Source organism: Alligator mississippiensis, chromosome 10 (assembly GCF_030867095.1).
Source record: "Alligator mississippiensis isolate rAllMis1 chromosome 10, rAllMis1, whole genome shotgun sequence".
NCBI classification, from domain to species: Eukaryota; Metazoa; Chordata; order Crocodylia; family Alligatoridae; genus Alligator; species Alligator mississippiensis.
This window is the reverse complement of record NC_081833.1, coordinates 57429035-57456806: the sequence shown is the minus strand read 5'-3', so window position 1 is coordinate 57456806 and position 27772 is coordinate 57429035. Positions and strand designations below refer to the sequence as shown.

Here is a 27772-nt window from a genome sequence, read left to right as displayed (position 1 = left end):
GTCCATGCTGGCACCATGTGCGCCACCCTTTTTTTTTTTTTTACCATGCAGGTTTTTTTGATCCTGTGGTCTCCCAGGTGTGTAGCACTACATACTAGGGTTGTGTGCAACAGCACCATTCCGATTCGACTTCCGTTTCGACGATTCAACGGAACAGCGTTTTGTTTTGAGTTTTGTTTCGAAAGCACTGTTCTGTTTCATTTCATTGAAACTTTTGCTGTTTCAACACTGTTTCAATGTTTCGCCCATAGACTCCAGCAGGCAGGAAAATCAGGGGTTCGCCTGCACCCCTGGGAGGGCTGTGACAGCGTCCTCCTGGGGCTCCAAGCCCCCGATCTGCCTGCCACATGAGAGAAGCCGGGTGCTGCCGCCTGGGACTGGCACTGGGAAGATTGGTGCTGCTGCTGGTCCCAGGTGGCAGCACCCGGCTCCTGTCACCCGGCAGGCAGATCAGAGGAACGCATCCCCAGGAGGACTGCAGCACAGCCCCTGCAGCCCTCCCAGGGTGCTGGGGGGGGGCCCTGATCTGCCTGCTGGCTGACAGGAGCCAGGTGCTGCTGCCTGGAGCCAGCGGGGCTAGGGAAGCTCAGCTTGTGTGGGGACCCGCTGCCCCAACTCTGGTGCAGGGGAGGGTCCCCACGTGAGCTGATCTGCCCCGGGCCCCACACCCTCCTTGAGCTGGCTCTGGTGCGGGGCCAAGGCAAATTAGCTCATGCAGGGACCTGCTGCCCTGATCCCGGGGCGGGGTAGGGTCTCTGTACAAGCTGATCTGCCCCAGCCCCGATGGCCCCAGGCAGCAGCACCTGGCTCCTGTCAGCTGGCAGGCAGATCAGAGGCCCTCCAGCGCTCCCAGGAAGGCTGCAGGGGCTGTGGCGGACTCCTCCCAGGGATGCGTGCCCCTGATCTGCCTGCCGGGTGACAGGAGCCAGGTGCTGCCACCTGGGGCCAGCAGCAGGACCGATCTTCCTGGCACTGGGTGCGGGCTGTGCCCAGCACTGGTCTGTCATCTGGCAGGCAGATCAGGGGCCCGCACCCTCGGGAGGACTCCAGCACAGCCCTCACAGCCCTTCCGGGGGTGAGGGCAAGCCGCCGATCTGCCCGCCAGATGACAGGAGGTGGGTATTGCCAGCTGGGACCAGTGCTGAAGCCAGTAAGCCTGGCTTCAAAACTCAAAACATTTTGAAACCTTCACTGTTTCGAGCTCAAAATGCATCAAAACAGCTTTGAAATGAAACACTGGGCCAAATTATGCACAGCCCTACTACATACTGCACAGCACTCATCTGGACACAGCCAAAGTGGGCAAATTAAGGTTCTACCTTTTCAAACTATTGTGTGATTGACTTTGACTTTGTAACTGTAGCATTCTTTTAATATATGTTTTTTAAAGGAAAATAAAGTAATGTCTATCTACAAACAATATAGACCTTTATGCTTGGAGGTAATTCAGTATTTAGTAGGTCTGCATTCATACCCTTGATTGGAAGTGATCTTTAAATCCAAATGCATGTTCATATTATTTAAATGCATCCTTTTAACTGTTAATTTTATTGTCCTCCTTGGAACATTGTCTCATCTTCATTCATTCCTATTTTAGTGAAACTAAAATGCTTTTTCTAGAGAAGCAAAGGACTTTTGTATCTGAATTTGTTTGCTAGGGTTAGTTCTCAATTGGTTCATTATTAACAGGTGTACTGTGTGTTCCATAGTGGTATATAATTTCCTGTTTGTTGATCTTGATTTAATTAACTACATCTGTTTGAGTTTGAAACAGAATGATTCCAATAACCAACTTTCAGGAACATTTATGGAGGAGATTAAAAAAATACAAATATTGCCTCTTTTTGTACATTAAACGGCACTAGACCTTCTGTAGCACTCGAAAATGTTCAGTACATGTTCACCATGTCAGAATCAGATTTTGTGCATAGCATTAATCTTTTCCCTAGTTACTCTGCTAGATTGACTATGCCCTGCTTCTCCAAGTCTACCATTGTGTATGTTTGTACCATTATCTGCAAGATCCACATGTCAGCGTGCTATTTTGTTGTTGTATTTGGGAAACAAATTAATAACGTGTGGTTCACCATCTGGCTGTAGTTTTATATATGAATTTGCAATAAATAAATAAAGGCAAACTAAACCTTCTTTTTAAAGAACATTGGTCATACTGAAAAAGAGGGCAGGCTCTTAATAGTCCAGGAACGTTCATAGTGTATGTAGCTACTGTGCTAGTGAGACATTCTTCTCTGCTGTTTCTCTGCTTCTCATTTAATTTATTTTAGGGGTGCACTGTTGGAGAATTTGGGTGCCAATACCAGTAGCTGATTTTTAAGGAGGCATATTGGCCATGCACTGTGGAAAGATGTGTGCAGCTGGTAAGTCTGTTGCGGTAGAAGGGGAGGGGAAGAGAAGGGGCTTGAGGGGAACAGATCAGTGCCCCCAGCAGTAAGGGAGGGGCTCAGGCAGGGGCTGGGGCACGCACTGCTCAGCCAGGGTGGGGCGCGGGATGGAGTTGCAGCTCATCAGGGTGGTGTTGGGGGGTGGCAGCTCCTGCCACTGTGCACATCTTGGGAGGGCAGGAGCAGCGTGTGCCCCCTGGATCTGCGTGGGGCAGGTTGGGTGGACTGCAGCTGTGGGCTGCAGCTGGGGCTGCACCAGGCTCATCTTGGCGGGGACTGAGCTCAGGGCAGGTAGATACGGAGGGGGCTACAGTCGCCCCAGATTTTGCTATAGCTCCAGTCCCAGCACTGCCATCACATGTGCCTGGCACAGCCCAGGCTCTTCCTGGCTCAACCCCCACTTTCCCCCACGTGTCATGAAGAGCCAGGGCTGTGCCAGGTGAGCAGCAGTGGTGCTTGGGAGCAGGGCTATGGTGAAATTTGGGGTTGCTGCAGCCCCCTCCATAGGCCCCGCCGAGAAGAGCCCGGTGTAGCCCTGGCTCCAGCCTGGAGCTGCAGCTCTCTTGCCCCACACAGATTTAGGGGCACATGCGTGCCCCCTCCCCATGTCTTCCTGTGGTGTGCACAGTGGCAGGAGCGCCTCCTCCCCAAGAGCCGCCACTCCATTCCGCACCTCGCCCCACCCCGGCTGTGCAGCGCCTACCTCTGCCCCCTTCCTCCCTCATCATAGGGGGCATTGATTGGCCCCACATTCCCCTTCCCTTTCCACCACAACAGACTTAATAGCTGCATGCAGCTCTTCAAACTGTTGGGTTGTGCTCCTCACCAGCTATATGCTGAGCTGTGGCTGCGTGTACACACAGGCATTTATCAGCCAAACGATCGGCCGCATCAGGACAATTCTAATACAGCCAATTTTCTTTATATCGTTACTGATCCAATATTGGACCAATGTATCGATGCACCTCTAATTTATTTACTAATAAATATTAGAGATGCACCAATACATCAGTCTGATATGGGATCAGCACTGATGTAAAGAAAATTGACTATATCAGAAATCAGCCTGATGTGGCCAGTAATCTGGCCAATAAAGGCCTGTTCATGCGCACAGCCACAGCGCAGCACACAGGCAGCAAGGAGTAGAGCCTGGTAGTGTGGAGAGCTGCATGCAGAGGGTAAGTCTGTTGTGGTGAAAGGGGAGGAGGAGGGAAGGGGTGTGGGGGGAGGGCAGATCAGCCTGGCAGCGCCTACCCCAGTCCATGCTACACTCCCTCCCTATTCATGGTGGGTGTTCATCTGCAGCCCTACACCCCTTCCCTCCCCACTCCCTTTTCACCACAACAAACTTACCAGCTACACACAGCTCTATCAGAAATTAGATCGGTATCGGCCAATATGCCGCCATAAAAATCAGCTATCAGTATCAGCCCCCAAAATCTCTATCAGGGCACCCCTAATAAATATATTTAAAACTTTGTGAATAAGATGCACGTTTCATAGATTCATAGATGTTAGGGTTGGAAGGGACCTCAATAGATCATCGAGTCCAACCCCCCTGCATAGGCAGGAAAGAGTGCTGGGTCTAGATGACCCCAGCTAGATGCTTATCTAACCTCCTCTTGAAGACCCCCAGGGTAGGGGAGAGCACCACCTCCCTTGGGAGCCTGTTCCAGACCTTGGCCACTCGAACTGTGAAGAAGTTCTTCCTAATGTCCAATCTAAATCTGCTCTCTGCTAGCTTGTGGCCATTATTTCTTGTAACCCCCGGGGGCACCTTGGTGAATAAAACCTCACCAATTCCCTTCTGTGCCCCCGTGATGAACTTATAGGCAGCCACAAGGTCGCCTCTCAACCTTCTCTTGCGGAGGCTGAAAAGGTCCAGTTTCTCTAGTCTCTCCTCATAGGGCTTGGCCTGCAAGCTCTTAACCATACATGTGGCCCTTCTCTGGACTCTCTCCAGGTTATCCGCATCCCTCTTGAAGTGCGGGGCCCAGAATTGCATGCAGTACTCCAGCTGCGGTCTGACTAGCGCCTGATAGAGGGTAAGTATCACCTCCTTGGATCTGTTCGTCATGCATCTGCTGATCCACAATAAAGTGCCATTGGCTTTTCTGATGGCTTCGTCACACTGCCAACTCATGTTCATCTTGGAGTCCACTAGGACTCCAAGATCCCTTTCCACTTCCGTGCCACCCAGCAGGTCATTCCCTAGGCTGTAGGTGTGCTGGACATTTTTCCTCCCTAGGTGCAGCACTTTGCATTTCTCCTTGTTGAACTGCATCCTGTTGTTTTCTGCCCACTTGTCCAACCTGTCCAGGTCTGCTTGTAGTTGTTCCCTGCCCTCCGGCGTGTCCACATCTCCCAATAGCTTTGTGTCATCTGCAAACTTGGACAGAGTACATTTCACTCTCTCGTCCAAGTCACTGATGAAGACATTGAAGAGTATCGGTCCAAGGACCAAGCCCTGCGGGACCCCACTGCCCACACCCTTCCAGGTCGAAACCGACCCGTCCACCACGACTCTCTGGGTGCAACCCTCTAGCCAATTTGCCACCCACCGGACTGTGTAGTCATCCAAGTCACAGCCTCTTAACTTGTTCACCAGTATGGGGTGGGATACCGTATCGAAGGCCTTCCTGAAGTCTAAGTATACAACATCCACCCCTCCTCCTGTGTCCAGGTGTTTCGTAACCTGGTCATAAAAAGAGACTAGATTAGTCAGGCACGATCTGCCTGCTACGAACCCATGCTGGTTTCCCCTCAGCATAATTTGTCCTGCCGGGCTCTCGCAAATGTGAGCCTTGATAATTTTTTCAAAGATTTTGCCAAAGATGGAGATGAGACTGACTGGCCTATAGTTGCCCGGGTCCTCCTTCCTCCCCTTCTTGAAAATGGGGACCACATTGGCCCTTTTCCAGTCCTCCGGGACTTGGCCCGTGTGCCATGAGCGTTTGAATATTCCCGCCAGTGGCTCTGCAATGATGTCGGCCAGTGCCTTCAGCACCCTCGGATGGAGCTCATCCGGGCCTGCCGACTTAAAGGCATCCAGTTCTTCCAAGTGACTCCGCACCATCTCAGGGTCTACGCATGGCAGTCTAGCGCCTTGCTACTGCCTCTCTACAACCCCAGTGAGAGACTTGTCGTGCCCCTCGCTTAGGAACACTGAGGCAAAGAACTCGTTGAGGAGTTCAGCCTTGTCCCCCCTGTCCATCACCAATTGCTTCTGCCCATTTAGTAGGGGTCCTATTCCTCCCTGGGCCTTCCTTTTACTCCCTATGTATCTAAAAAACAATTTCTTGTTGTCCTTTACTTGGGATGCCATCCTCAGCTCCACGGTAGCTTTGGCCTGTCTAACTGCCTCCCTACAAGCGCGAGCAGAGGAGGTATATTTGTCTTTGGTGATCTCTCCCTGTTTCCACTTTTTATGTGCTCCCCTTTTGGCCCTTAGGCTGCCCTGGATTTCTCTGGTCAGCCAAGGAAGCCTCCTGGCCCCTTTCCCTCTTTTTCCTCGCATCGGGATCGTCTTGCTTTGTGCCCGAAGGATTGTTTCCTTAAGGCACAGCCACCCTTCTTGGGCTCCCATCTCTTCAAGACTCCTACTCTGCAGTACATCCTTGACTAATCACCTGAGTTCATTGAAATCAGCTTTCCTAAAGTCTAGCACTTTCACCCTACTAGTTACCTTACCCACTCGATGTCTTATGAAGATTTCTATTATTAGGTGATCACTTTACCCCAGATGGCTACCGATCTGTAGCTCCCCTACCACGTCACCCCCCGTTGCCAATACCAGATCCAGTATGGCATTCCCCCTAGTGGGACCGTGTACCTCCTGTGTCAGGTGGAGGTCCTGTACACAGGTTAGAAACCTGCGTGAACGGTGGGACTTTGCCGTCTGCGTCTCCCAGCAGATGTCTGGGTAGTTTAGGTCTCCCATGACTACCGCCTCTTTAGCTTTTATGGTCTCCGAGAGCTGCCACAGGAGCCCCGAATCTATTTCTTCCCCTTGGTGTGGGGGTCTGTAGCAGACCCCTACCACCAAATCCCTTTCTCCTTGCCCCCCATGTAGCCTAACCCACAATCCTTCTACTTACTCATCCTTTGATTCCGCCTTGATGCGGGTCGATGTATACTGCTCATTGACATAGAGCGCAACCCCTCCCCCTTTTTTCCCCACCCTATCCTTTCTGTACAATCTATAACCCTCAATATGTACCGCCCAGTCATGGGACGAATCCCACCAGGTTTCCGTTAGCCCCACTAAGTCATAGGTGTTTAGCGCAGGCAGGAGCGCTAGTTCATCCTGCTTGTTTCCCATGCTCCTAGCATTAGTATATAGGCACTTGAGCCCTGCGACTGGTGCCTTTGCTGCCCCCCTGCTCCGAATCCCAAGGGGCCCCTTATTTCTTACCTTCTTGTTGGTTACCCGTGCTGTAGTGCTGGCCGCCCCATGGCTTGCAGGTTCCCAATGTTCTCCTTCTTCAGGCTGGGCTGTCCTTGTGGGTGCCACGTGGTTTGGTAGTCCACAGCTTCCCCCGCCCTCATCTTCCCCTCCCCCCGATGAGCCTAGTTTAAAGCCCGCTGGAGGAGATCCACCAACCTAGAAGAAAACACACGCTTACCTTTGGGGGACAGGTGAAGCCCATCCCAACTGAGCATGTCCCTCGTCTTAATGTGCGGGTCGTTGTCCAGGAAGCTGAAGCCTGCCTCGAGACACCACTGCCGAAGCCGCCAGTTGGTCTGTCTGATGCAGTTCTCATGCTGTCTTCCGCGTCCGTTCACTGGTAGGATGGAAGAGAATACCACCTGTGCACCGAACTCCCTCAGCACACCGCCCAGAGCACTGTAGTCCGTCATCAGGTGATCGGGGGTTCTCCTGGCCGCATCATTAGTACCCACATGGACTAGGACCATGGGGTAGTAATCGGTGGGCTTGATCCTGGCCTGGATTACTTCTGTCACATCCCAAATCTTTGCTCCGGGCAGGCAGTATACCTCTCGTGTTGAGGGGTCCTGGCGACAGATGGGCCCTTCCGTACCTCTCAGGATGGAGTCGCCTATGACGAGCGCTCGTCGCCGCCTCCTCTGGATCCGCTTGGATCTCTTGACCTGTTCGGAGCATGTAGAATGTGGTGTTGCTTACACGTTCATATAACCACGTGTAATTACAACAATATTGAGCTTTGTATCTTCTTTTAAACAGTCTTTCCCTTACCATTATCAAGATGGTACCAGTAACTAGAAGAAATTAATCACTTGAGATATCCCTAGTTCAATGCATTTCCTCTAAAGCATCCACTCCTGCCACCGTCAAACTGGATATTGGGCTAAATATACCATTGATCTGACCCAGTATAGTACTACTTATGTTCTTATTTGGTTTTATTAAGCAAGATCTACCATTGGGGGGCACTCGCTCATTTCCACATACAGTTCCAGATCTTTAATTGGCTATGGCCTTCCTGTTTTAGGAATAGTCAACTCACCCTTTTTGAGTTGTGCCTCACAGGAGTTATGCATCTGATAGTGCCAATGATGAGATTGCAGCATGGGGAACAATAGCTTCTCAGTGGTAGACCACATCACTATAACCCCTTTGGAAAAGAAATCAGATTGACAACTGTTGGCCTTAGGCTCACAACACAAAACCAAAAACACCTTTCACAAAAGCCTTTCCCTAGTAACAGTCTGACATCTAATTGCCTGCCCTAAGGATAAAAAAGAGGAAAGAGAGACCAAAATACCAACACATGAATTATGAAGGATTGAAAATTGAGGTCCTTTTGTACAGTATTTGTGTCCCCTGTAATCTGTAAACATAGGGAAATAGACCTAGAAAGAATTTACTGGGTCATTGAGACTAGTCCCTTGTTGGTTTTTAGTGTTAGTGTTGAGTCATGCACACATTAATGTGTATTTAAAACTGGAAAAGTAAATCCTTTATTTTAGGCCAGACTTGCAATACTCTGTTTTGCTGGGAAAGGGAAGTTTTTTGACCAGCCTAGCATATTTTTGTTCTTTCTATAATCCTTGATCATTTTAGGGGAAATTTAAAAAAATTATGGTTGGCCTGATAAATGTTCATAACTATTTTTGCAAATATCTAATGAAGTGCTTTAAATGAAACTGCTGCAATGATTATTAGTTTTTACAAAAAAAGGTGTCCGTCCATCCCATGCAGACAGTGTAATTGTTTATCTAATTCCACAAGTGCATCATCTTGATCTAGTCATAAAGGTGGTATCTTTGCTAGGCTACTTTGTCTAGAATTTCCTCCTCTTGTTTTCCAGTAGGATAGCACTCTCTTTGTTCCATTGAAACAGTCAGAACCAGGAATGCACATTAACTTTTCAGTATCACCACAGTTACTGTTCAATTTGCCAAATGTTAAACTAAGCAGTAGTATTATTGTCTCATAGCTTTATGAGGCCAAAAATGAATTCATTAGGAGGACTGGTTATAGCTTCATAAAGCAGAAAGATAATGAGTAGGTGCTTGATCCATGATACTATTTTGGGGGGTTTTTTTTAATATTTATAATACAGTAAGCCTCAAAGACCACCTCCATCAGTAATGGGGCCCATTCATACCAATTGCTATGCTAATAGATAGAAAGACTAAGCTTCCTGATTTCAGTAGTTTACAGTCTGTCAAACAGTAACAAATGAACATACAAGCAGCAGCTTTGAAATAAGTGGGGCTACTCTATGGTCTGTAGATTGAGTCCTAAAACTATGAAATTTCCTTACAAAGCGCACACAATCTTGTTACAAATCATTCATCCCAGGTTCACTTTGTGTACAAATCATCTTTTTTGATTTAAGCCACAGGAAACTGGTTCCAATACAAAAATCATTGTGAAATGTATTAGTTTCTACCAAATATCTAAATTCACCTGTAATGTTAATCCCTGAGGATAAAAAATTTAAAGCCATGTAAAGTGGGAGTCTAGTAACAGTTTTGTATTTAAATTATTTTTTTTTCTTTTAGTTTGATGAACCAATTTGCTGTGCCTGTCATGTTCAGTGGGATATGAAGCCAACCTAAAATGTTGATTAGGTCTAGATGTTCTTGTGACTCCAACTCTGCAATATGCTAGAATAAGTCAATATTATATAGGATAGATTGAGCCTTCTGTTGTTGCTCAGTCAAAATTATAATGTGCAGATAAATATTTTGTGGAACATGGTGGGGAGGGAGACTTAAGGTAAGTTTGTATCCAGTGTGATATCCAGTATATCCACAATATAGTGTTGCCTATACGAAATAAACCCCACAAGACATTTTCAAGACTGTCAATGTGTTTTCTCCATAAAATATCAAATTAAATAATACATGTACAGTAGAAGGTCATTTGGGTCTTGTTGATGTGGAGTGTCATTTCAATGTGTCCTGATTTTTATAGGCAAAATATAATCCATTGTAATTTGTCAGATAAAAACAAAACAAAAAAAAAACAGTTTTGGATTATATTAATTCTTTTGCACATACCCTGGATAATTAGGTTTTCTGTGACTGAAGTACACCAAAAATGTTAGGTGGTGAAATCTACCATCAGTCTGGGACTACAAGGAAATATTGTCATCCAAACACCTTCATAATGGACTATTACCATAGTCTGTGCTGTAGACTGTTTATACCATTTGTCTTGGGCAACAGAGCCATAGTTTCTGTGTAATATTGGATCCTGTGTCTAAGTTTACCTGTAATGTTAGGCCCTGAGGATCAAAAACTTAAGGCCATGTGAAGTGGGAATCTAATAGCAGAACTGTTGGCTCATATTCAGCTTCTTGTCCATTGTAACCCCAAATCATTTCTACAGAGCTGCTGCATAGCCAGTCATTCCCCAGCCTGTACTGGTACATGGGATTTTTCCGTCTTAAATGCAGGACTTTGCACTTCTCCTGATTGAACATCATGAGCTTTCTTTTGGTCTAATACTCCAATTTGTCGAGGTCTCTCTGAATCCTAGCCCTCCCTCCAGCATATCTACTACTCCCACAAGTTTAATATCATCCATACTGGCTGAGGGTACACTCCATCCCAACTTCCAGATTCTTGATAAAGACAGTGAACAAAACCAGCCCCAGGACTAACCCCTGTGGTACTGCACTTGACACCAGCTGCCAACTAAACATCGAGCCATTGATTACTACCCTTTGAACCTGACGATTCAGCCAGTCCATTCATTTAACCCATACTTCCTTAGCTCGCTGTTGAGAATGTTGTGGGAGACCATATCAAAAGCCTTGCTAAAGTCAAGGCGTATCACATCCACTGCTCTTCCTGCATCCACAGATCCAGTCATCTCATCACAGAAAGCAATCAGGTTTCACTTGCCCTTGGTCAATCCATGCTGATTGTTCCTAATTACCACCTTCTCCTCTCCGTGCTTAGAAATGGATTCCTTGACAAATTACTCCATGATTTTTTTCCAGGGATTGAGGTGAGTCTGACTGGCCTGTAGTTCCCTGAATCTTCCTCCTTCCTTTTTTTAGGGAAGAAATATAGGCGCTATATTTGTCCCTTTCCTGTCATCTGAGACCTCTCCCGATTTGCCACAAGTTTTCAAAGATAATGGCCAGCAGCTCTACAATCACATCGGGCAATTCCCTCAGCACCCTCGGGTGCATTGTGTCCAGCCCCATGGACTTTTACATGTCCAACTTCTCTAAATAGTCTCTAATCTGTTCTTTTGCCACTGCCAGCTGCTCAGTTTCCTATGTTGTTAATAGGAAATTGCATTCATAATGCCCACTGGGTCTGTGCAAAACTTCAGTCCCTTATTCGATTTGGCCTGATTCAGTGGCCAAATCTCCAAATTGAATCGGAGGACCCTTTAATCTGTCCAAATTGAATCCAAACCCTCCAAATTGATTCGGAGAGATTTGACAATTTGGATATAGACACAGCTTTAAATGTTTTTTCTACATACCTAAAGGTACCAGACAGCTCATGAATGCTGAGGTGATGGGGCAGATGCAGCATCCCACAGGAGAGTGGGGGACTCCCCAGCAAGCTCGGCCGCAGACCCAGAAGTGGACTAGAAGCACTTCCAGTCCACTTTCAGGTCTGCCAGGGAGCGCGCAGGGAGTCCCCCCACACTCCGATAGGATGCTCCATCCGCCCCAGCATCGCAGCGTTCATGAGCCATGCCTGATACCTCGAGGTATGTAGAAAAAACATTTAAAGCTGTCTCTATGGCTGAATCGTTGATTCTCTGAATCAGCATCAAATCTTCAGATTCAGATTCAGCCTAATAGAATCAGGGAGAGTGATCCGAATCAACGAATCGAATCACTGTCCCTGATTTGGGCTGAATCCGAATCGAATACGGCCTGTTTTGCGCACCCGTAATGCCCACGTACCAGGATGCAGATGGGTTGTTCCTGTTCTAAGGTTGAAAATTTAATTATATGAGTATTTTTAGGAATTGTTAAAAAAATAATTTTTTTTTAAACCCTTAATAATGAAATTTCTAGGAATGGATTTCATGTAGCAGTGGCAAGTCTCATCATTAAAAGTGAATTAATCTGTTTTATTTAACTATAAAATTTATTGCAGACTTGAAAGGTTTAAATATAACTCCTAGGCTTTATTCGGGAGTACAGAAAAAGTTCTGTGCACGTGCATTCTTATACAAATGCTTCAACTGCTGCACCATTTAAGTGACTTTGGCTACTGTGGAAGTCACTTAAGTACTGTCATCAGTATAGTAAAAGCCACTTAAGCAGTATCATTAAAGCCGCTTCACTGGTGTCACTAAGCCTTCTTAAACGGTGTTGCTAGTGTCACTAAACTGATGTAAACTGTCACTAAAGCCATTCAAGCAGAATCACTAGAGCTGCTAAAGCCACTTAAGTATTGTTGCTGATGTAACAGAGCCACTTATGTGGGTTTAGCTCAACTGGTACAACCTGCACCTTTTCTCCAGGTCTGTACCTCATTTTCTGAAAACACACATTTGGCCCCTGAATCTTGACGATATTCTCCATTTTTTTTCAAGTCATTGCAAGGCAGCCCATATTTGAGTTGGAGTCCATCCATGATATTCCTTGTTAGAACAATTGCTGTTAAGCATCACAATCCCCTCCTTCTTCCCATATGGTGCGTGAGTCTCCGCCTCTACAACATCACACTTTTAAAATAAAGCAAACTGAAATTTGGCTCTTGAAATGAACAGCAAGTTATAGTCTGGCATATGGACTCTAAAAGCCATATTTCTGTTTGTGTTTGAGAAGTGTGATTATGTGACTTAGATTACTCAAGTAGTTCTTCATTACAGTGAATTGCATCCTGGAGACAGTGGTTATACCTCTGGATGTTTCTTTGGTATAGTTTCAGATATAATCAAATTTGCAGATGTCTCCAAAATTGGAGGAGCAGCAAACCCACAGGAGTCTGGAACCAAATTACAAAAATACATGGAAGAAACAGAGCACTGGATGTTGCAGGTGGTAAAAGGAATATTTTATACATAAATGTCAACTTTTTAAATACAGAGAGGGGAGATGAGCACCACAGATAGAAAAGAGATACGGGTATAGTAACGCATCTATATCCCTTAAATTAAAGGCATTAACTTTCATCTTCATACTATTGGGTATTAAATACCCAATAGTATATGGGTATTACTACATTTTGCTGTAATTAAATTACTACTATTTGCTAAAATCGTAAGTTCTGTTTGATGTAGCTCAGGTGTATACAGGCAGTCCTTGACTTACACCTTTTCGAATTGCGGTGAACGTCACTTATGACATTTATAAATTGACACCCTGTTTTGATGTTCCAATGTGGGTTTTGTCTTTATGACGGTTGATACTGTGTGAAGTTTCATTGCCCCAAACCCTAACACTTTGTGGCTTTGTTATGGGTAATGCAGAGCTACTGTCCCTGATCTGTCACTGTAGCACCTCTGGAAAACATTAGTCTCATTAAAATAAAGATAAATTGTATCGAGGTATAATGTCCCTCAACATTTGCACATGATCAAATAGTAGCTAACATAATAAAATATGTTTTTAAAGTTTCTTGTTTTACTGTCCCATTTTATCTCAAGTTTACAGGGTTTTTTTTCCCCCAGGTCTCGATTTTATCCGAGCTGAAGGGTTTGTTTTTTCTCATGTTGCTGATGAGGGGATAATAAATGCCTGTGCAGGTGACCTGCTAAGATACAGAAAACAAATTGGAGCAGAGCACATTCAGATCTTTGCAGATATTAAAAAAAAACACAGGTAAATATGAGCACTGTTAACATAGATGTTAATATAGAAACGATAGGATATGCATTCTGATTTTTACAATACTGAATATTGACAAAATTATTATTGGGGAACTTGATTGCTCAAACAAGGTCGTGCAATACTATTAAGGAAAATGGTTACAAATGTGCACCTGTAAACTGCCATTTTCTGCATCTGTGGAATTTGCAGTTGTTTAACCTTCAGAATCTATAACTACAGACAGTAAATGTCTTGCATCTGGCATCAGGTAATGCTTTATATCATTTGGATGCATCTTCTCGCTAGGTTTACAAATAAAGAAATTGTTTCAGGAAGCTAAGCATCTGAAATAGCTGTTTTAAGCAGCATGAGAGAGCTGTTGCATGCAAAGCATCCTTATCATGAGGTTTTTGCCACACTTACTGGATTTTTTAATATATTTCTTTCCTTATGTTTATACAGTTCAGAGGAATGGTGCATGTGAATGTGGGTATGTTTATAATTATCAAACAGAAAGATCTTATGACAGCTATGTGAATTCAGCTGTGTTTGACTGACATTCCATCATAATTTTCACGTTGTCTTTTCAGTTATTAGATGTTTCTTTAAGACTTTTTCAGAATAAGAAAGAACCCAAAACCTGTGTACTGCATAGGTAATATTTCAAGAAAGGTTTGTTTTGGAAAAAAAGCATGGAAAAAAAGCAGGTCTTTGTCAGGTTACATGCCAGATTTAAAAATATATTTAACATTTTAAAGTATAATAGATGCAATCTGATCCTGTCAACATAAAGGCTCCTTAAGACCATTTTTAATAATTTTACTTCATATTTTAAGCAGATGTGCAGTGGCATTGTTTTCTTCCCTGAGAGTCCCAGAGTGTGGTGCTTGTAACATGGAAGCCCATCATTTGTCTTGGAAAAATGATCTATTGATGTTTAGGATATTTAGTAGGGTTGTGGCAAGTGAATATATGTCACTTCCCAATGTGGGGGGAGCATGGTCCTCTCCTTCCATTCCCAGGCTTGGCTGACCCAGGAAGAAAGAGACTAGTCCTGTGGCTGGTTATTTGTGGTTAATGCTCCAAACTGTCAGACAAGTGGTATTGACTCTCTTGCAATTCCTGTAACAGATACTAATGTAGAAAAGATAGAAGAAGATAAACATGTAAGAGTTGAAGTTTCAGAAGCTAAAACACTGTCAAATTTAAAACTGTTTATAGCTGAAGTTGCTGTAGATACTAATTTCGGACAAAAAGCTTCACCCATACATCTGCCACTGCTTAAAAGGTGAATTGTACATCTCTGGGATGTATGAAATTACTGCTACATGAATAAGATGGCTGCTTCTGTTTCTCCTTCAACGACCAATATCCTGGATACAAAGATAGTTAATGACTGTTTCCTGGATTTTGTGAAATGAGGTGAGGATTTAAATCTACTGCTTCCTAGGTGATAGAGATCAAATCTGTGGAGAAGCTGAGCATCCACAGCTCCATTTCAACTGAGTGGTAGATGCTCAGTACTGGAAATTTCAGGTACTCAAGACAAAAGCAGCCTCCTTGATTGGCCCTCTGGTATGCACACTTAGCAATCATTGTTTGCAGCAGGGAGAGACAGAGAGAAGTAGACAAATAGGTGAAAGGTCCCAAGATGGAAAAGCTATTTATTTCTTGCTCACATTGTGATTTTAATTCCTGCTATGAAGCAGGACACTTATCCGTACTCTTTTTAAAAAAAAAAAAAAAAAAAAAAAAAAAAAAAGTCAATCTTCAATTGTTCTGACAACAGGGAAGTGAAGTACAATCAAGAGTTATGGGAAAAGCAGGCTAAGTATTATACAGGATGGATTGTAAGTTATGTTAGCTGAAAATAACTGCTGGTTGTGTTCCTGGTGTTTACAGTGCTCACGCTCTGACAGCAGATGTCAGTGTATCTGAGACTGCCAAGGCTGCTGAGCTCTTCCTTGCTGATGGGATTGTATTGACTGGAACAGCCACTGGAATGCCGGCAGATCCTGAAGAACTGAAAGGTGAGAGCTGTCACAGGAAGGTCGGACAACAGCCAGTGCATTGGCTTCTGGATTGAGAGAGAGAGAAATCTATATATTTACTAACTGCTCTTATAAAAAGAGAAGCTTCTTGGCACTTAGAATCTGATTTAGTTTAGCAAAAGCCACGGTGATTTTGGGTTCTGATTGGACGTGCCATGCCAAAGCAACCTTCATGGCATAAAAGCTAAAATTATTAATAAAATTGAAAACAAAACGTGTTACAGGGGCTATAAATCTTGAATGTGTATTTACCTCTGAAATTATGTATATGTTTCAAAATATTTCTTTCTTCCTCACTGGAAAAAAAAAGGAACAACTCTTAAGAATTCTTAGAGCAAAAAACCTGCTTTCCAATGTGTGCAAGCAGCTTCTGGTGACTTCAGGGGATGCTGCTGTACACATCAAAAAGTACGTTTTGTCCCATGATGTTTCAGCCAACCAAGTCATTGATTCTGTAATTACATGGGTTCTGTAATTTTTGAAAATACCTCTGTTTCATTCTGTCTGGGTCCAAAGAACAAAGGGTGATGGAGACAACACAAAGACACATACTTGTTTTGGTTTCACTTTGTGTTATGAGCTGAACAAAGCTAGAATCTTGGCTTTATGTTAAGATATACAGCGCAAATATTACAAGACTGAGTCAGTGGCAAATCCCTTTCTCAGAGGGCTAGGGATTTTGAATGGTTAAGTGGGGAGGAAAATCTTGAAAATCATTATGGTAGTACATAGAAAAATGACAAGTTAGACATATCTATGTGGTCAGCCTCTTAAAAGGAATCAGGTGTACAGAGTATAAACTCCAGTGTTGATTTGAGCAAAATTTTCCCTATCTCAAATTTATGCATTGCTAAAAAATACTCCATCCAGTATGAGGAAAAAACTTTTAGGTATAAACAAAATTCAGCAAATTTCATCATATTACAAATTTTGTCTTAAAAGCTAAAATGGAAGAGAGAGAGCCACACCTGTTTCTTTTTCCGCTTTGTTACACTGAAATGAATAACACAGAAATACTAGGGCCTTTTCCTTTGGTGTACTGAAGTGACTAATTTGGGAAGAATAGAAAAAGAGTGGTGGTTTGTTGGGCAAAGGAATTAGGGCAAGGCTTTGTGTTTGTGTTGCTACCTTAATTCAACCCTCTCAAGTGTGATAATTCCTTGCCATGGCCAACCCCAGGCCAAATGCCTTTGTACATAATGTCCTGGGGATCTTTCATCCATTAACCTTTCCTTCTGGCTTTGGGTATGGGCGCACACTCTGAGGCAGTGGGCAGTATCATTCCTCACAGCATCTGGCAGGCACTGTTCATGTAGCAAACAATGTTTGGCCTCCCTGTAACATCCAGCTGGTCCAGTTCTAAGTCCAGTTCTGGTCCAGTTCCTAAGGCGTCTTGGACAAGAAGTGAGAGACTCAAGTCTCTTGCACGGCAGTGTTTCATCTGCTGCTAGGACACAAAGGAGCAGGCATTAAGGGATGAACGTTTTAGCTTTTAGGCACCTTTTACATCTTCAGTTCGAACAGCTCAGGTTTGGAAGTGACTATTTCTGATGCCTGCTTGGTTGCCTGTGTGAAATAAGATAGGTGGTCTTGATCCGGTAATCAGGGGACAAGTGGCCACACCACAGAAATCACCAGCTAGTAGTAATTTGCACCTTTGCAGGTATTGTTCACAGAAGGGGCATGAAGATTAATTTACTTTCCTACACACAGGGGATCGGTTAGGTCGAAGTGGAACAGCACATTGCTTCTCTCCTTGCTGAACCTGTCCTGTAGGTAAAGAAAGGAGTTAAGTCTTTGATCTGCACCTTTTGCAAGCCTAGACTTAATAAAGGGAAACAGTCATTTGAATTAAAGAGCCAACATGTTACAGTGAAGCATTACCATAAATATAGTGGTGTGTACGGTACAGTGATTACTGCATATGAAAAAGCTGTTGAAGAAGAGGAGCGGAGCAAGTTATTGGTGCAATGGTGCTTTTTTTTTTTTTTTTTAACACTGCTTTTTGCCATTGTTTAAGCTTAGGAGCTTTTGGTCTTTATTTTATGTAACTTCTGCATGCCACAGTTCAAAAACTTTCATTATGCTTTGCAACTGCACACTTATTTCATCCAATTTTTATTATAGGCATGTATGCAGATGCAATATCACAAGAAAGAGCACAGTGCCCTCTAGTTACAGTTTATCGAAGATTATTGGAAAGCATAAATTCTGTAAACTGTGAGGCCTTATTGAATATGTAGTCACAAAATGGACTACTTTTCTCTCTGTATCAAAAAAACACAATAGTGGGGGGAGAGTTGGCTTAAGAGTTTCATGCCATGTTTTGAATTTAGAGAAAAAGAACAAAAATGAAGGTGGGTGTTCAATGCTACCAAAGAAGTATTATGCACTAGTGAATCTGTCAGTGCTGCCGACATTTTATAGGCAATAGAATGGTGGGTTTCTCATTAAATAAAACCAACATGTTAAACATTTTAATGTAATCAGCACTGGACCTCAGTATGTCAAAGGGTTTTAAATATTTAAAGAGTGTCTCTTTTTATACCATGCTGTAACAGGACCAGAGCATCAGGAGCCTCCAGTATATAGCTACCTTGCCTGTAGCCTTGCACGTGCCTCACAGGTGAAACAATCGAACAGTTCAGTGGGCCCTCTCTGGCCCCATCCCCATCTTTTTCTGGGCCCTGGCCCCTCCTCCCATCCCGTCCTGGGCTGTGCGCCCCTGGTCCTGGCTCAGCCCTTGTGGACTGCTGTACTGTCACTTGCCCTCCCCTCCTTTCGCCTTCCCCTCCAGGCAAGGTCAAGCCGTACACATCTTGCTGGGACCTCCTGACCTCCCCTGCAGTCCCAAATCCAGTCCACCAATTAAACTCAAACCAAAAACATAAGCACATTGGTTGTAACTCAGTTCTCTTAAGCCTATTGGCTATGTAAAGAAATCACCCTCCAATACTGATTCTTATCCCCTGCCAGCCCTCAGCTCTTTACTTGGGGCTCACAGACATAGCTGGATCTCACTCATCAGAGACGCCTTACTGCAGAGCTCCTTCCTCTTTGGCCTCCAGGGCCAGATGGACTGCGTCTAATTTCAGGGAATGGTTTTGCTTAATTTTCTTCCGCAAAGACCTTGTAGGATGGTCATATTATTTTTTCTGTTTATATCATGCAATAGATGGTGCTGGTTCATATAGATGAGAAGAATACTAACACCTCTGACCTAAAGAGTGCTTCAGTAGCAGTAGCACTCCATCAATAGCCCTTTTCCTAGTGAAAGTGGCAGTAAATAATTAGTCTTCTCTCTAGTATCATTAGCACGTTAAACCTCTTATGAAACTTTAAAATCAAACCGCCTTTGCTAGAGGAGCCTCATGTTTCACATTAGGTGCTTTCCCTGAAGCATTAACTACCTATGCCAGCTTGTTATCACCAAGCAAAGCAATTTTATAAGTTTTTAAAGGTCAGAAATAATGCCTCACTTGGTGTTCTCTAAGGAAGCAAATGAAGCAACCTGTCCTGCAAGCATGACTGCTCTGAAGTCTAGTTTGAAGCTAATGGATGATGGGGGTGCTCAACGACTCCTAGACTTGTATATTTTCTATAGCTAATAATGACTCGCGCTTTTCAGGAAGCCCTGTTAATCGGCTCTCTTTTATTGATCCAAGAAACAAAACATTGCCAAAGTATTTCTTTAATTAAAAAAATGTTAATATGCCTTCACTAAACCTTTTGTCAGTCTCTGTATCAAAACACCCAGAATCCTTATGCCTCACAACCAGTGCAGTCATTGCAGTAAATATGTATGATGTTTATTCAGGTCCAGAGAGGGGTTTGCATAAGATGAAAGTGGTTCATCAGTGCTCTATGAGCCTTGTGCAGGTTGCCTACTTGAGCAAATTGTTCCTTCTGTTAACCAAGTGAAACCCTAAATGACTAAACAACATATGTTTTCTCTAGATAAAATAATGTTCTGCTTTCATATCACACTGCCCTTTTTCTTATTGAAAGGAATCTTCCCAACAGTGCCCTTTGACTCCTCACTGCCTACGTGCTGTGCTGCAGCTGCTTGCATGCACGGGCATTTATCGGACTAATTATTGGCCACATTGGGCCTATTTCTGATACAGAAAATTTTCTTTATATTAGTGCCGATTCGATATCGGACCGATTGTATCAGTGCACCTCTAATTTAAACTGATGACTAAAGAATTATAATGAACATGGCACTATTGAATACTTCTGCCACTTCAATAATCTCACCACACACAAAAAACCATGATCAGAGCTGATCCAATAAATGAAAATAAAAGTGGCATCTTATTCTTGTTGCTGTTACATTTTAATTACTTTATAGGAAGATTTGTTCCTATTCTGTTCCTTTTTGGGGTTGAGAGAGAAATTGAGATCACTGTTAAGAGTTTCATTTGATACAGAGGAACTCCTTCCATAAGAATAAATCTTGGAACTAGATTAACTTGTGTCATAGATGCTACTGCAATACAAGCAATAAAGACTGCCTCTTTCAGTGTGTCTGCTGCACCTGGCACAGTCAGGCTGGTAGATACTATATTAGTATTCATAAGAAATAAAAGCGCCCAAGATGTAGTAGAATCATAGTTCTGCTCTTTAGATGTTCTCTGAACGTGGCATCCGTGGGCCATATGGTTTGTAAGGATGGGGTAAAAGTACACCAGTGAAGGAGCACAGGAGGGCGATTTTACTCTCCCTCACCCATTCCCCCGAGCCCCAATACCTTCCTCCCCTTCTTGGAGGGCGAGGGAAATATGTGAGCAGTGATAGCTATTAAATGGCTCCATTTCAGCTTTTGTCACTTCCAGAGCACTGAAACTATGCTGTGGTATGTGGGCAGTGATTGTTTAATATGATCCCAACTCACTCATGCTCTCTCTTTGTTGTGAACAGTGCTATGCAAAATAAGTGGCATTTTGATAGTGGTTGTTCCAAGGGTACAGGTGACTTCTACAGACAGGCATGTTCATTTGTTAACAAAGAAAATAAGAGGATAATATTCCTGGCAGTTTCATAAAGTATCAAAGTGGATATGTTGCAACAGATTACTTTTGTCTTGATACAACTTTAAGGGTTGGAGGGTGGGCTAATGATTGTAGACCGGGTTAACCCTAACATTGCATTTATATGTATGATTTCTCTTCATTTTAGAGGTTGAACAAGCTGTGAAGATTCCAGTGTTGATTGGGTCTGGAGTCACTCTGGAGAATGTGAGGAATTACCTGGATGCAAATGCCTTAATAATTGGTTCGTATTTCAAGAAAGCTGGTTACTGGGCAAATACTGTTGATCCTGACAGAGTAAAACAATTTATGGATCACATAAGTAAACTGAGAGAATGATTTTTTTCAGCAAATAACATTGCATGTGTACATGTGGAATATGATATACCATGGACAACTAATGCATTCCATGTGCACATGAAATGGATAATATAATATTAAATTTAAAAAAGCCTGTAATCTACTTGGCTGGTCAGTAAGCCAGGTGGGACTTTAAAATAAATGAGCGTTCTGGAATTTATTTACAGAAGGCATATTTCTTTATCCCTCAATTCCATGTGCCAATACAAGGCTAAAACTGAAGGTTTGAATAATATGTTCTTAACTGCAATATAAGAATTTAGCTCAAAAATCAACTTTAATGTTAATCGTAGGATGAAATGAGATTTTTTTTTCATGTATAGAATATGATTCTGTACACGGGACGCCCTAAGATTACAGCCAACAGCACTGTAAATTGGATGAGAAATTATCTGTTTCCCCATCTGTAAAATGGCAGTGATACTGTCACCTCACAGGGGTAAGATATACCGTGTAAATGTTTGTAAAGCATTGTCATCTCTTCAAATCAAAGGCTTTGTAAAATTCTAGAACATCATACATTTTTAGGAGAACAATGTATTTCTCAAAATACAGTCGAATTCTATGCCATAATTAAGAGGTTCAAGATTTTGGGAAAGTGATTTACTCACAATATTTGCTGAAGAATAAAATGAAAATATTTAATTGCATTTCCCATAGAATTGCCTTTTTTTTTTTTTTTAATTTGTCTACATTTTCACAAGAGTTTCTGCCCTCAGGAATATGTATTGATATTTTTCAACCATCTAATATAGTCCTTTACCTCTCCAGGCTTGTGTTTAGGCACAATATTGTAAACTGGCAACACTATTCCTAAATTGTGTATGTGAAATTACTATATTTGCTCAAATATCAGACAACTCTGAATATAAGATGACCCTCAGTAATTAGGTTATATATATGGAAAATCTATAAATCTGTTGTAATTTTCTAGGTATAAAATCTAAGTATTGGAAGTTTGTCTTGAACTTATCACCCTACTACTGCTACAGCAGGGAAAGCCATGGCTGAGGCAGGGTGGTCAGGTGGCCCTCTTGCCTTCTGCCCTGCCCACTTCTTCCCCTTGCAACCTTCCTGCCCCTCCTGCCACCTGCATCCTCCCACCTCCAGCTCCCCACAGCCTCTGCCTTCCCCACACTTCCCTCAGTCTCCATCTCTTCATCTCACTCCAAACCACAGCTGCATCTTGTAGAAGCAAAAAAAGTCATCCCTATGAAGTTTGGTTTTGTTAACATAAAAGTAATTCCAAAATAACACATCATCGAACTCCATCTCAGCCTTTTCCAGGTTCCCTTACTTAGGTTTGCTGTGGGCCTTAGAAAGTACAGACTTTGCAGACCCATGTGACTAGGACAGCACTTTACTGCTGGATGTACACACTCATCTCTGGGGGAATTTCACATCGTGGAAAGAGAGTGTTCTAGGTATTTCTGTCTGCAGAATTTTCACTTCTTCCCTTAAGAAGTGATGCAACTTGCTGGCCAGTCTCCTGCAGACCCTGTTTTACAGGGAAGGGCAGGCAATGACTTGGGGATCGTAGTCATCCTTTTCCATACCTTCACAATTCCCAGGCAGAATCTACAGGCAACATGTAGGATTATGGGGTTCTTTAGAAACCTTGCTTGTCTGACAACGCTAAGTATTCTGACAGTGCCTTTTTTTAGATGGCTGTTTGTTTGTTTGTTCTTTAAATCCTTAACCCTAAATAATGAAAAGCATATTATATAGTATTTGTCCTGTTTACAAAAGTAACTGCTGTATACAATTAAAATACTGATTTCCATGTTTTTAAATCAGTAAGGATTTTTTCCCACCTGTGTATGTCTGCAGTGGTTTTCAGGCAGTTCACAATTGTATATATTTCCATACCTGATTGCACAGTAGATTAAATTATTCTTGTAGTGTCACACATTTTCTAATGGAATTATCGCCAACTTTGAAATTCATTTTCAAGAAAACTATGAAGCTAGAAAACTAGCATGTGAGCAAGGAGCACCAGCCAGCAATCAATCTCTCATTGTAAGCACTGCAAGCATTTTTAAGCAGTCAATCAGAAACTACAACAAATATGTTGATAATTATTCAGTGATGTTACTTGTTTTTAAATACTCTGATTACGTTGCTAAATGTCACATTCATTGCTATGAAGGTAAAATATAACTAGTTACTAGTAATATGTTACTAATAACAAAGAGAAAAAAATACTTGTTATTAAGGTCATAGACTAACGAATGGGTAGGTCATGACAGAAGACCAAGGTGTAAAGCCAGCACCAAATGTTCACATTTGCATGCAGTGGAATGTGTCACAAGTTGTGCCAAAAACAGGGGGCCTGGTCTCTCAGGGTCTTTGCAACCCTGCCTTCTCCAGTGCAGCATGGGATGTCTGCTTCAGTACTTGGTGGAAGAGTTGAACAGTGGTGCCCAGAAGACTTCAACTTCAGCTTTCGCTGGTCCTCAGTGAAAAACGTCCAAGATTCACCTGGCAACTTTTTTTCTGGGAGGCCGAGACGGCGCCGTTTCAACACTGAGGCAACAGCATGGACATGCCCTACCTTGACCTTCTTAACATGTTTTCTGCCAACTGTCAGCAGATTGAGACAATAAATTTAGCTTCCTGCTGCTTACTACACTCTTCTACAAGTACTCAGCCACATCAACAAGCAGCTGCAAGTCATGCTGTGGTAGGGCCAGCACCAGAGGACCAAGATGCTTATTATTATTACACCGTACTTAACTGATCTGTGCAGCCTGCTGACATTGAAATCCAGCCGAGGACAAAATCTTCCATTTGGTATGTAAGGATGGCTGGTTCTGGGACCACCATTGTTTGTCGATCATCAGTTCTGGTATGGGAAATAAGCACAGACTGATGGTATGTATGGCTTATTCCGCATAGATGGAATGATCAACAGTGGCAGGAGAATTTTGAAATGAGAGACCACTCTCCTGAAAACCTGTGTAGAGCTAGTCCCAGAGCAGCAGAGGTCACATCACCAGCACTGAACCACCAGCACTAATTTAACTTTAGAAGGGAGTTGCAGTAGCTCTCTGGAAACTGGCCATCACTGGCTATTACTGGTCTGTTTTAAGCTGGTTTAGCATAGACAGATCTTTTAGTGCTGCTGCGTGAGAGGTAAATGCAGCTAGAGAAAAGGTAATGCCCCCCTCCATTCTGTACAGCTTGAATACATGGGGTTCCCCAACTGCATCGTTGATGGATGGAACATGCTTTTCCATTCTTTCTCTGACCCAGGAGGCCTGGAAGTTCATTAACAGGAAGGGGTTGGCTTTCCCCCCCACCCACCCAAATCTTGCTGCAGGGTCTGTTGGACCATTGTGGGAGATTCACACCTGTTATTGCTAGGTGGTAGGGAGAAATGCCCTGTCTTCAAAAGTCCCACCTTGGTTTTTCTGAAGAACATAGGGAGATTCGGTTAAAGTTGCTTGCAGCTTAAAGATCAATTGTGCAACTGTTCCCCCTGATTCTCAGTGTATACATTATTGCCGTGGCTCATGAAGTTTACACTGTTTTTCACAAAGAGAAACTGTTTAGCTATCGACTGAACAGCTGTGGCTGACAGTGGAATATACCACTGGTATATAGCTTAGGTGCTATGCAGTCCATGGCAGAGGCAGCTGCGCAGTACTTGCCCGGGATCTGGTTTGCCTGTTGCTTGTTGCAAAATGTCTACAAAACAAGGGCAAAAGCCTAAGCTAAGCTTGGAGGTGGAGGCAGAGAACTGGCCAGCTGCTCAAGCAGATCAATCAGAACCCTCACCAACTGGCAGGGACACCTCATTTGGGAGGCTTAACCACATATTTTGTGGAAAGGGCACGGTCATGCTGGCATGCTGCTGGGGCTCTGTGGCAGGAAGGTCTCAGTGCTGCTGTGTGTAGCCAGAACTGCTCACCCACCTTGTGCTCTCAGCATCGGTGGAGGTAGGCAAGCTTTTATATTCTCCCTTTAGACTCATTCCTCTGCATATTTCCTATGCCTGGTCCTGCTGCCTGCTTGGGAAGAGGCCCCTTGGGCTCTATAGAGGTATGGATGCCTTTATTCTTTAGTACCTCTCTGCAGAGGTGACTTGTATTTATTAATCTTTTTCTCATGAAATCTGTCTGCTCTGCAGCTGAGCCCTTTAAATGCAGATGCATTTGGCTTGCCTGCCTCGCTTGCACTTGGCCACTTCCTGGGAACCCCAGTCATCCGTTGATTTTTGTAAGGACTGGAAGAAATTAACCACAATAAGTCACTGGTTTTTTATTTTTGTTTTTGGGTGGGGAGGGGGGAGGTTTAGTTGTGGGTTTTTGTTTTTAACAAGTGCAAAATGAGAAGTCTGCATTGAGATAGGCTTCAGACCTGCAGCAAAATGCAAAACAAAAAAGCTTAAATGTGAACAGGGGAGCAAACTGAGCAAGTGTAGAAAAAGTAGTCATGTCAACTGGATGAACCATGAGGCAAGGCTCAGTGGCATGGAGGAGAGAATTTCCTCTGCCCATTTCAAGGCTGGGATCTCTGGGTGCAGCGAGCTAGCTTGGGGCAGAAGGGTTGAACTGGCCTAGCTTCTGAGGTCCTGCAAGAATAGAAGGGGAACACTGTTTTTTCTTAACCACCCTCCCCCCCCCCAAAAAAATGGGCAAAGTCCACACCCATCAGTGTCAGCATTTAGCTTGAGAACTTCCTGTCTCCCAAGTCCTTGTATGTCTCGTCCATGGGCAGCCCACTGTGGGCCTAACACTGGTCTACCAGGCTATAAATGCAAGTAATTACTATTCCCCATGCTTTTGCTTGGTATTGCCTTGGTCAGTGCTGTGTGGGTATGAAAGTCCCATCCACCTACATTTATGTGGCATTTGCAATAGTAGAAGGAAATGCCATTTTGACTGTGCTAATACCCCTCAAGGGGCATTGACAACTGTGATTCCACTGCTGCATGAAACATTTCAACCTTCAGGAGTGGTACCCGGGCCTGGAAGTGTACTCTGGGAGCCTAACTCAAGTCAAGTGGCAAAAGTGGGAGAGGAGAACCAGGGAAAAGCCTGCTTCTGCATGCAAGACTTAGCCATCAGCTACTGTGAGGTGAATGGAGGGTTGAGAGCAGCATTGGCTTATGTCTGGCTTTGATGACAATGTCCAGGCACAGTGACATACCAACACCAGCTGATTTCATGTGGACACGAACAGACATCTAATCCAAAAAAGTATACTTCTCAGCATCTTCCTCATCTGCTGTTCTTCTGTCTCTAAGCTGATCTGTGCTGTTGATGGAGCCAGTGTGGACACCAGGGGTTGGTTGGCAGCCGGATTGCTTGGCAGGGAAATGAGCGGCATCAGCGTCTACCTCAGGATGCTGGGGCAAGGCTGGACCAGGCTTCTGGATGGCAAAAAAGCCCTAGAAGTTTTTAACCTAAATTTTGTCCAAGTTGGCCCCCAGATCTTCCAGAAAATGTGGCTTGATACTAAGATCTGTGGACAAGAGCCCGTCCAACTTTTCCTAGGAATAAGCTGTAGCAGGCCCAGTGTCCAAGTGGGAGTTGACACCTCTTATCAGCTTGCACCGCCACTTCAAGTCCTTCACCTTGGATCAACGCTGCAAGACAGTGCCCCTGCAGAAATTTAGTGTGTGATGAAGTAATACTTCATGTTCTGGTGATTTCTCTTCAGGCCCTGTTGGACCTTTGCTCCTCCCCACAGCTCAGAAGTCAAGGACGGTTTGTGCACTTCCAGTTGTTGAACTGGCAGATAGCAGCAGGCACCTCTGGCATGGCTTGGTCCTGGAAACCATGAAGAAAGCATAAGCAAGCTCCCAAATCTTAGTCTCTTGGGTATCTGAATTATAGCTGTATGCAAGAATCCAGTGGGACATGTTCTTAGTTTAGTTTTCTTTTTTTTAAGAATGAGACTATTTCTCTTTATGCTGTTTAAATCATTGAGGTGTCCCTGGTTACACTCACAGCACTGTAAGTCAGGAATTGATCACTGTCAGTTATGTAAGTCATGACTGATACCAATGGAGTTGCATCAGGGCAAAACTGGTGTTAAATAAAAAGAGAATTGGGCCCCGGGTGTTGAATAATGCTGTAGCGAACTAAATGAAAAGCACAGCACGCTCTGTTTTTGCAGTAGCTCTTCTTATGAAACCAGGAATCCACATTCCAGCAGTGACTGTAAGGCTAAATGCAATAATATTAAGCACCCAGTAGGCTTATAAAAGGAAAAACTTCTAATGTGCCTTGAATGCCCAAGACAGAGCACTTTCACTCAGCTATTACCGCATTTTGGCACCTGATTGAGTAGCACTTAGAAGAGAAGCAAAGCCATAATTTGGCCCTAAATTATTGCATACAAGATGTAACTGCAGGATTTAGGGACCAGAAGCAAAGAAAATCTGATTTTAAAGCCTGGGAGGATGATTGATCACCAACTCTCTATCATTCACACTGCTGAAAGTGTTTGTCTAGCAGCATTAAGCATCTGCTTGTCTATTGCACACAGATGCCATAAATAGAATTTGACCTTTTTGTTTAAAAAAATGCTTGAATATTTAATGCAAAATATTAAGTTATCAAGAAGGCTGTCTCTTTTGGGAAGAATGCGCAATTTTACACAACACAAGTTTTCAAAGTAATATGGAGCTCAAATAACTTTGGAGCAGCATAAAGGAAACTGTGCTAATGTGTAGAAACTCTAGAAGT

At 43.6% G+C, this 27772-nt stretch overlaps 1 protein-coding gene across 2 annotated transcripts in view; it reads left to right on the top strand.

Annotated features, from left to right (window-relative positions):
• LOC102568784 (uncharacterized protein F13E9.13, mitochondrial) overlaps positions 1 to 21724 on the top strand; it is a 52534-nt gene extending 30810 nt beyond the window's left edge. For both annotated transcript variants that reach the window (XM_019492953.2, XM_014595573.3), the window contains 3 exons: positions 13492 to 13642; positions 15533 to 15660; positions 20863 to 21724. In XM_019492953.2, coding sequence (XP_019348498.1) covers positions 13492 to 13642; positions 15533 to 15660; positions 20863 to 21053 — 470 coding nt within the window. In that variant the 3' untranslated portion in view covers positions 21054 to 21724. The remainder of the gene's footprint in view (positions 1 to 13491; positions 13643 to 15532; positions 15661 to 20862) is intronic.
• The last annotated feature ends 6048 nt before the right edge of the window (positions 21725 to 27772 follow it).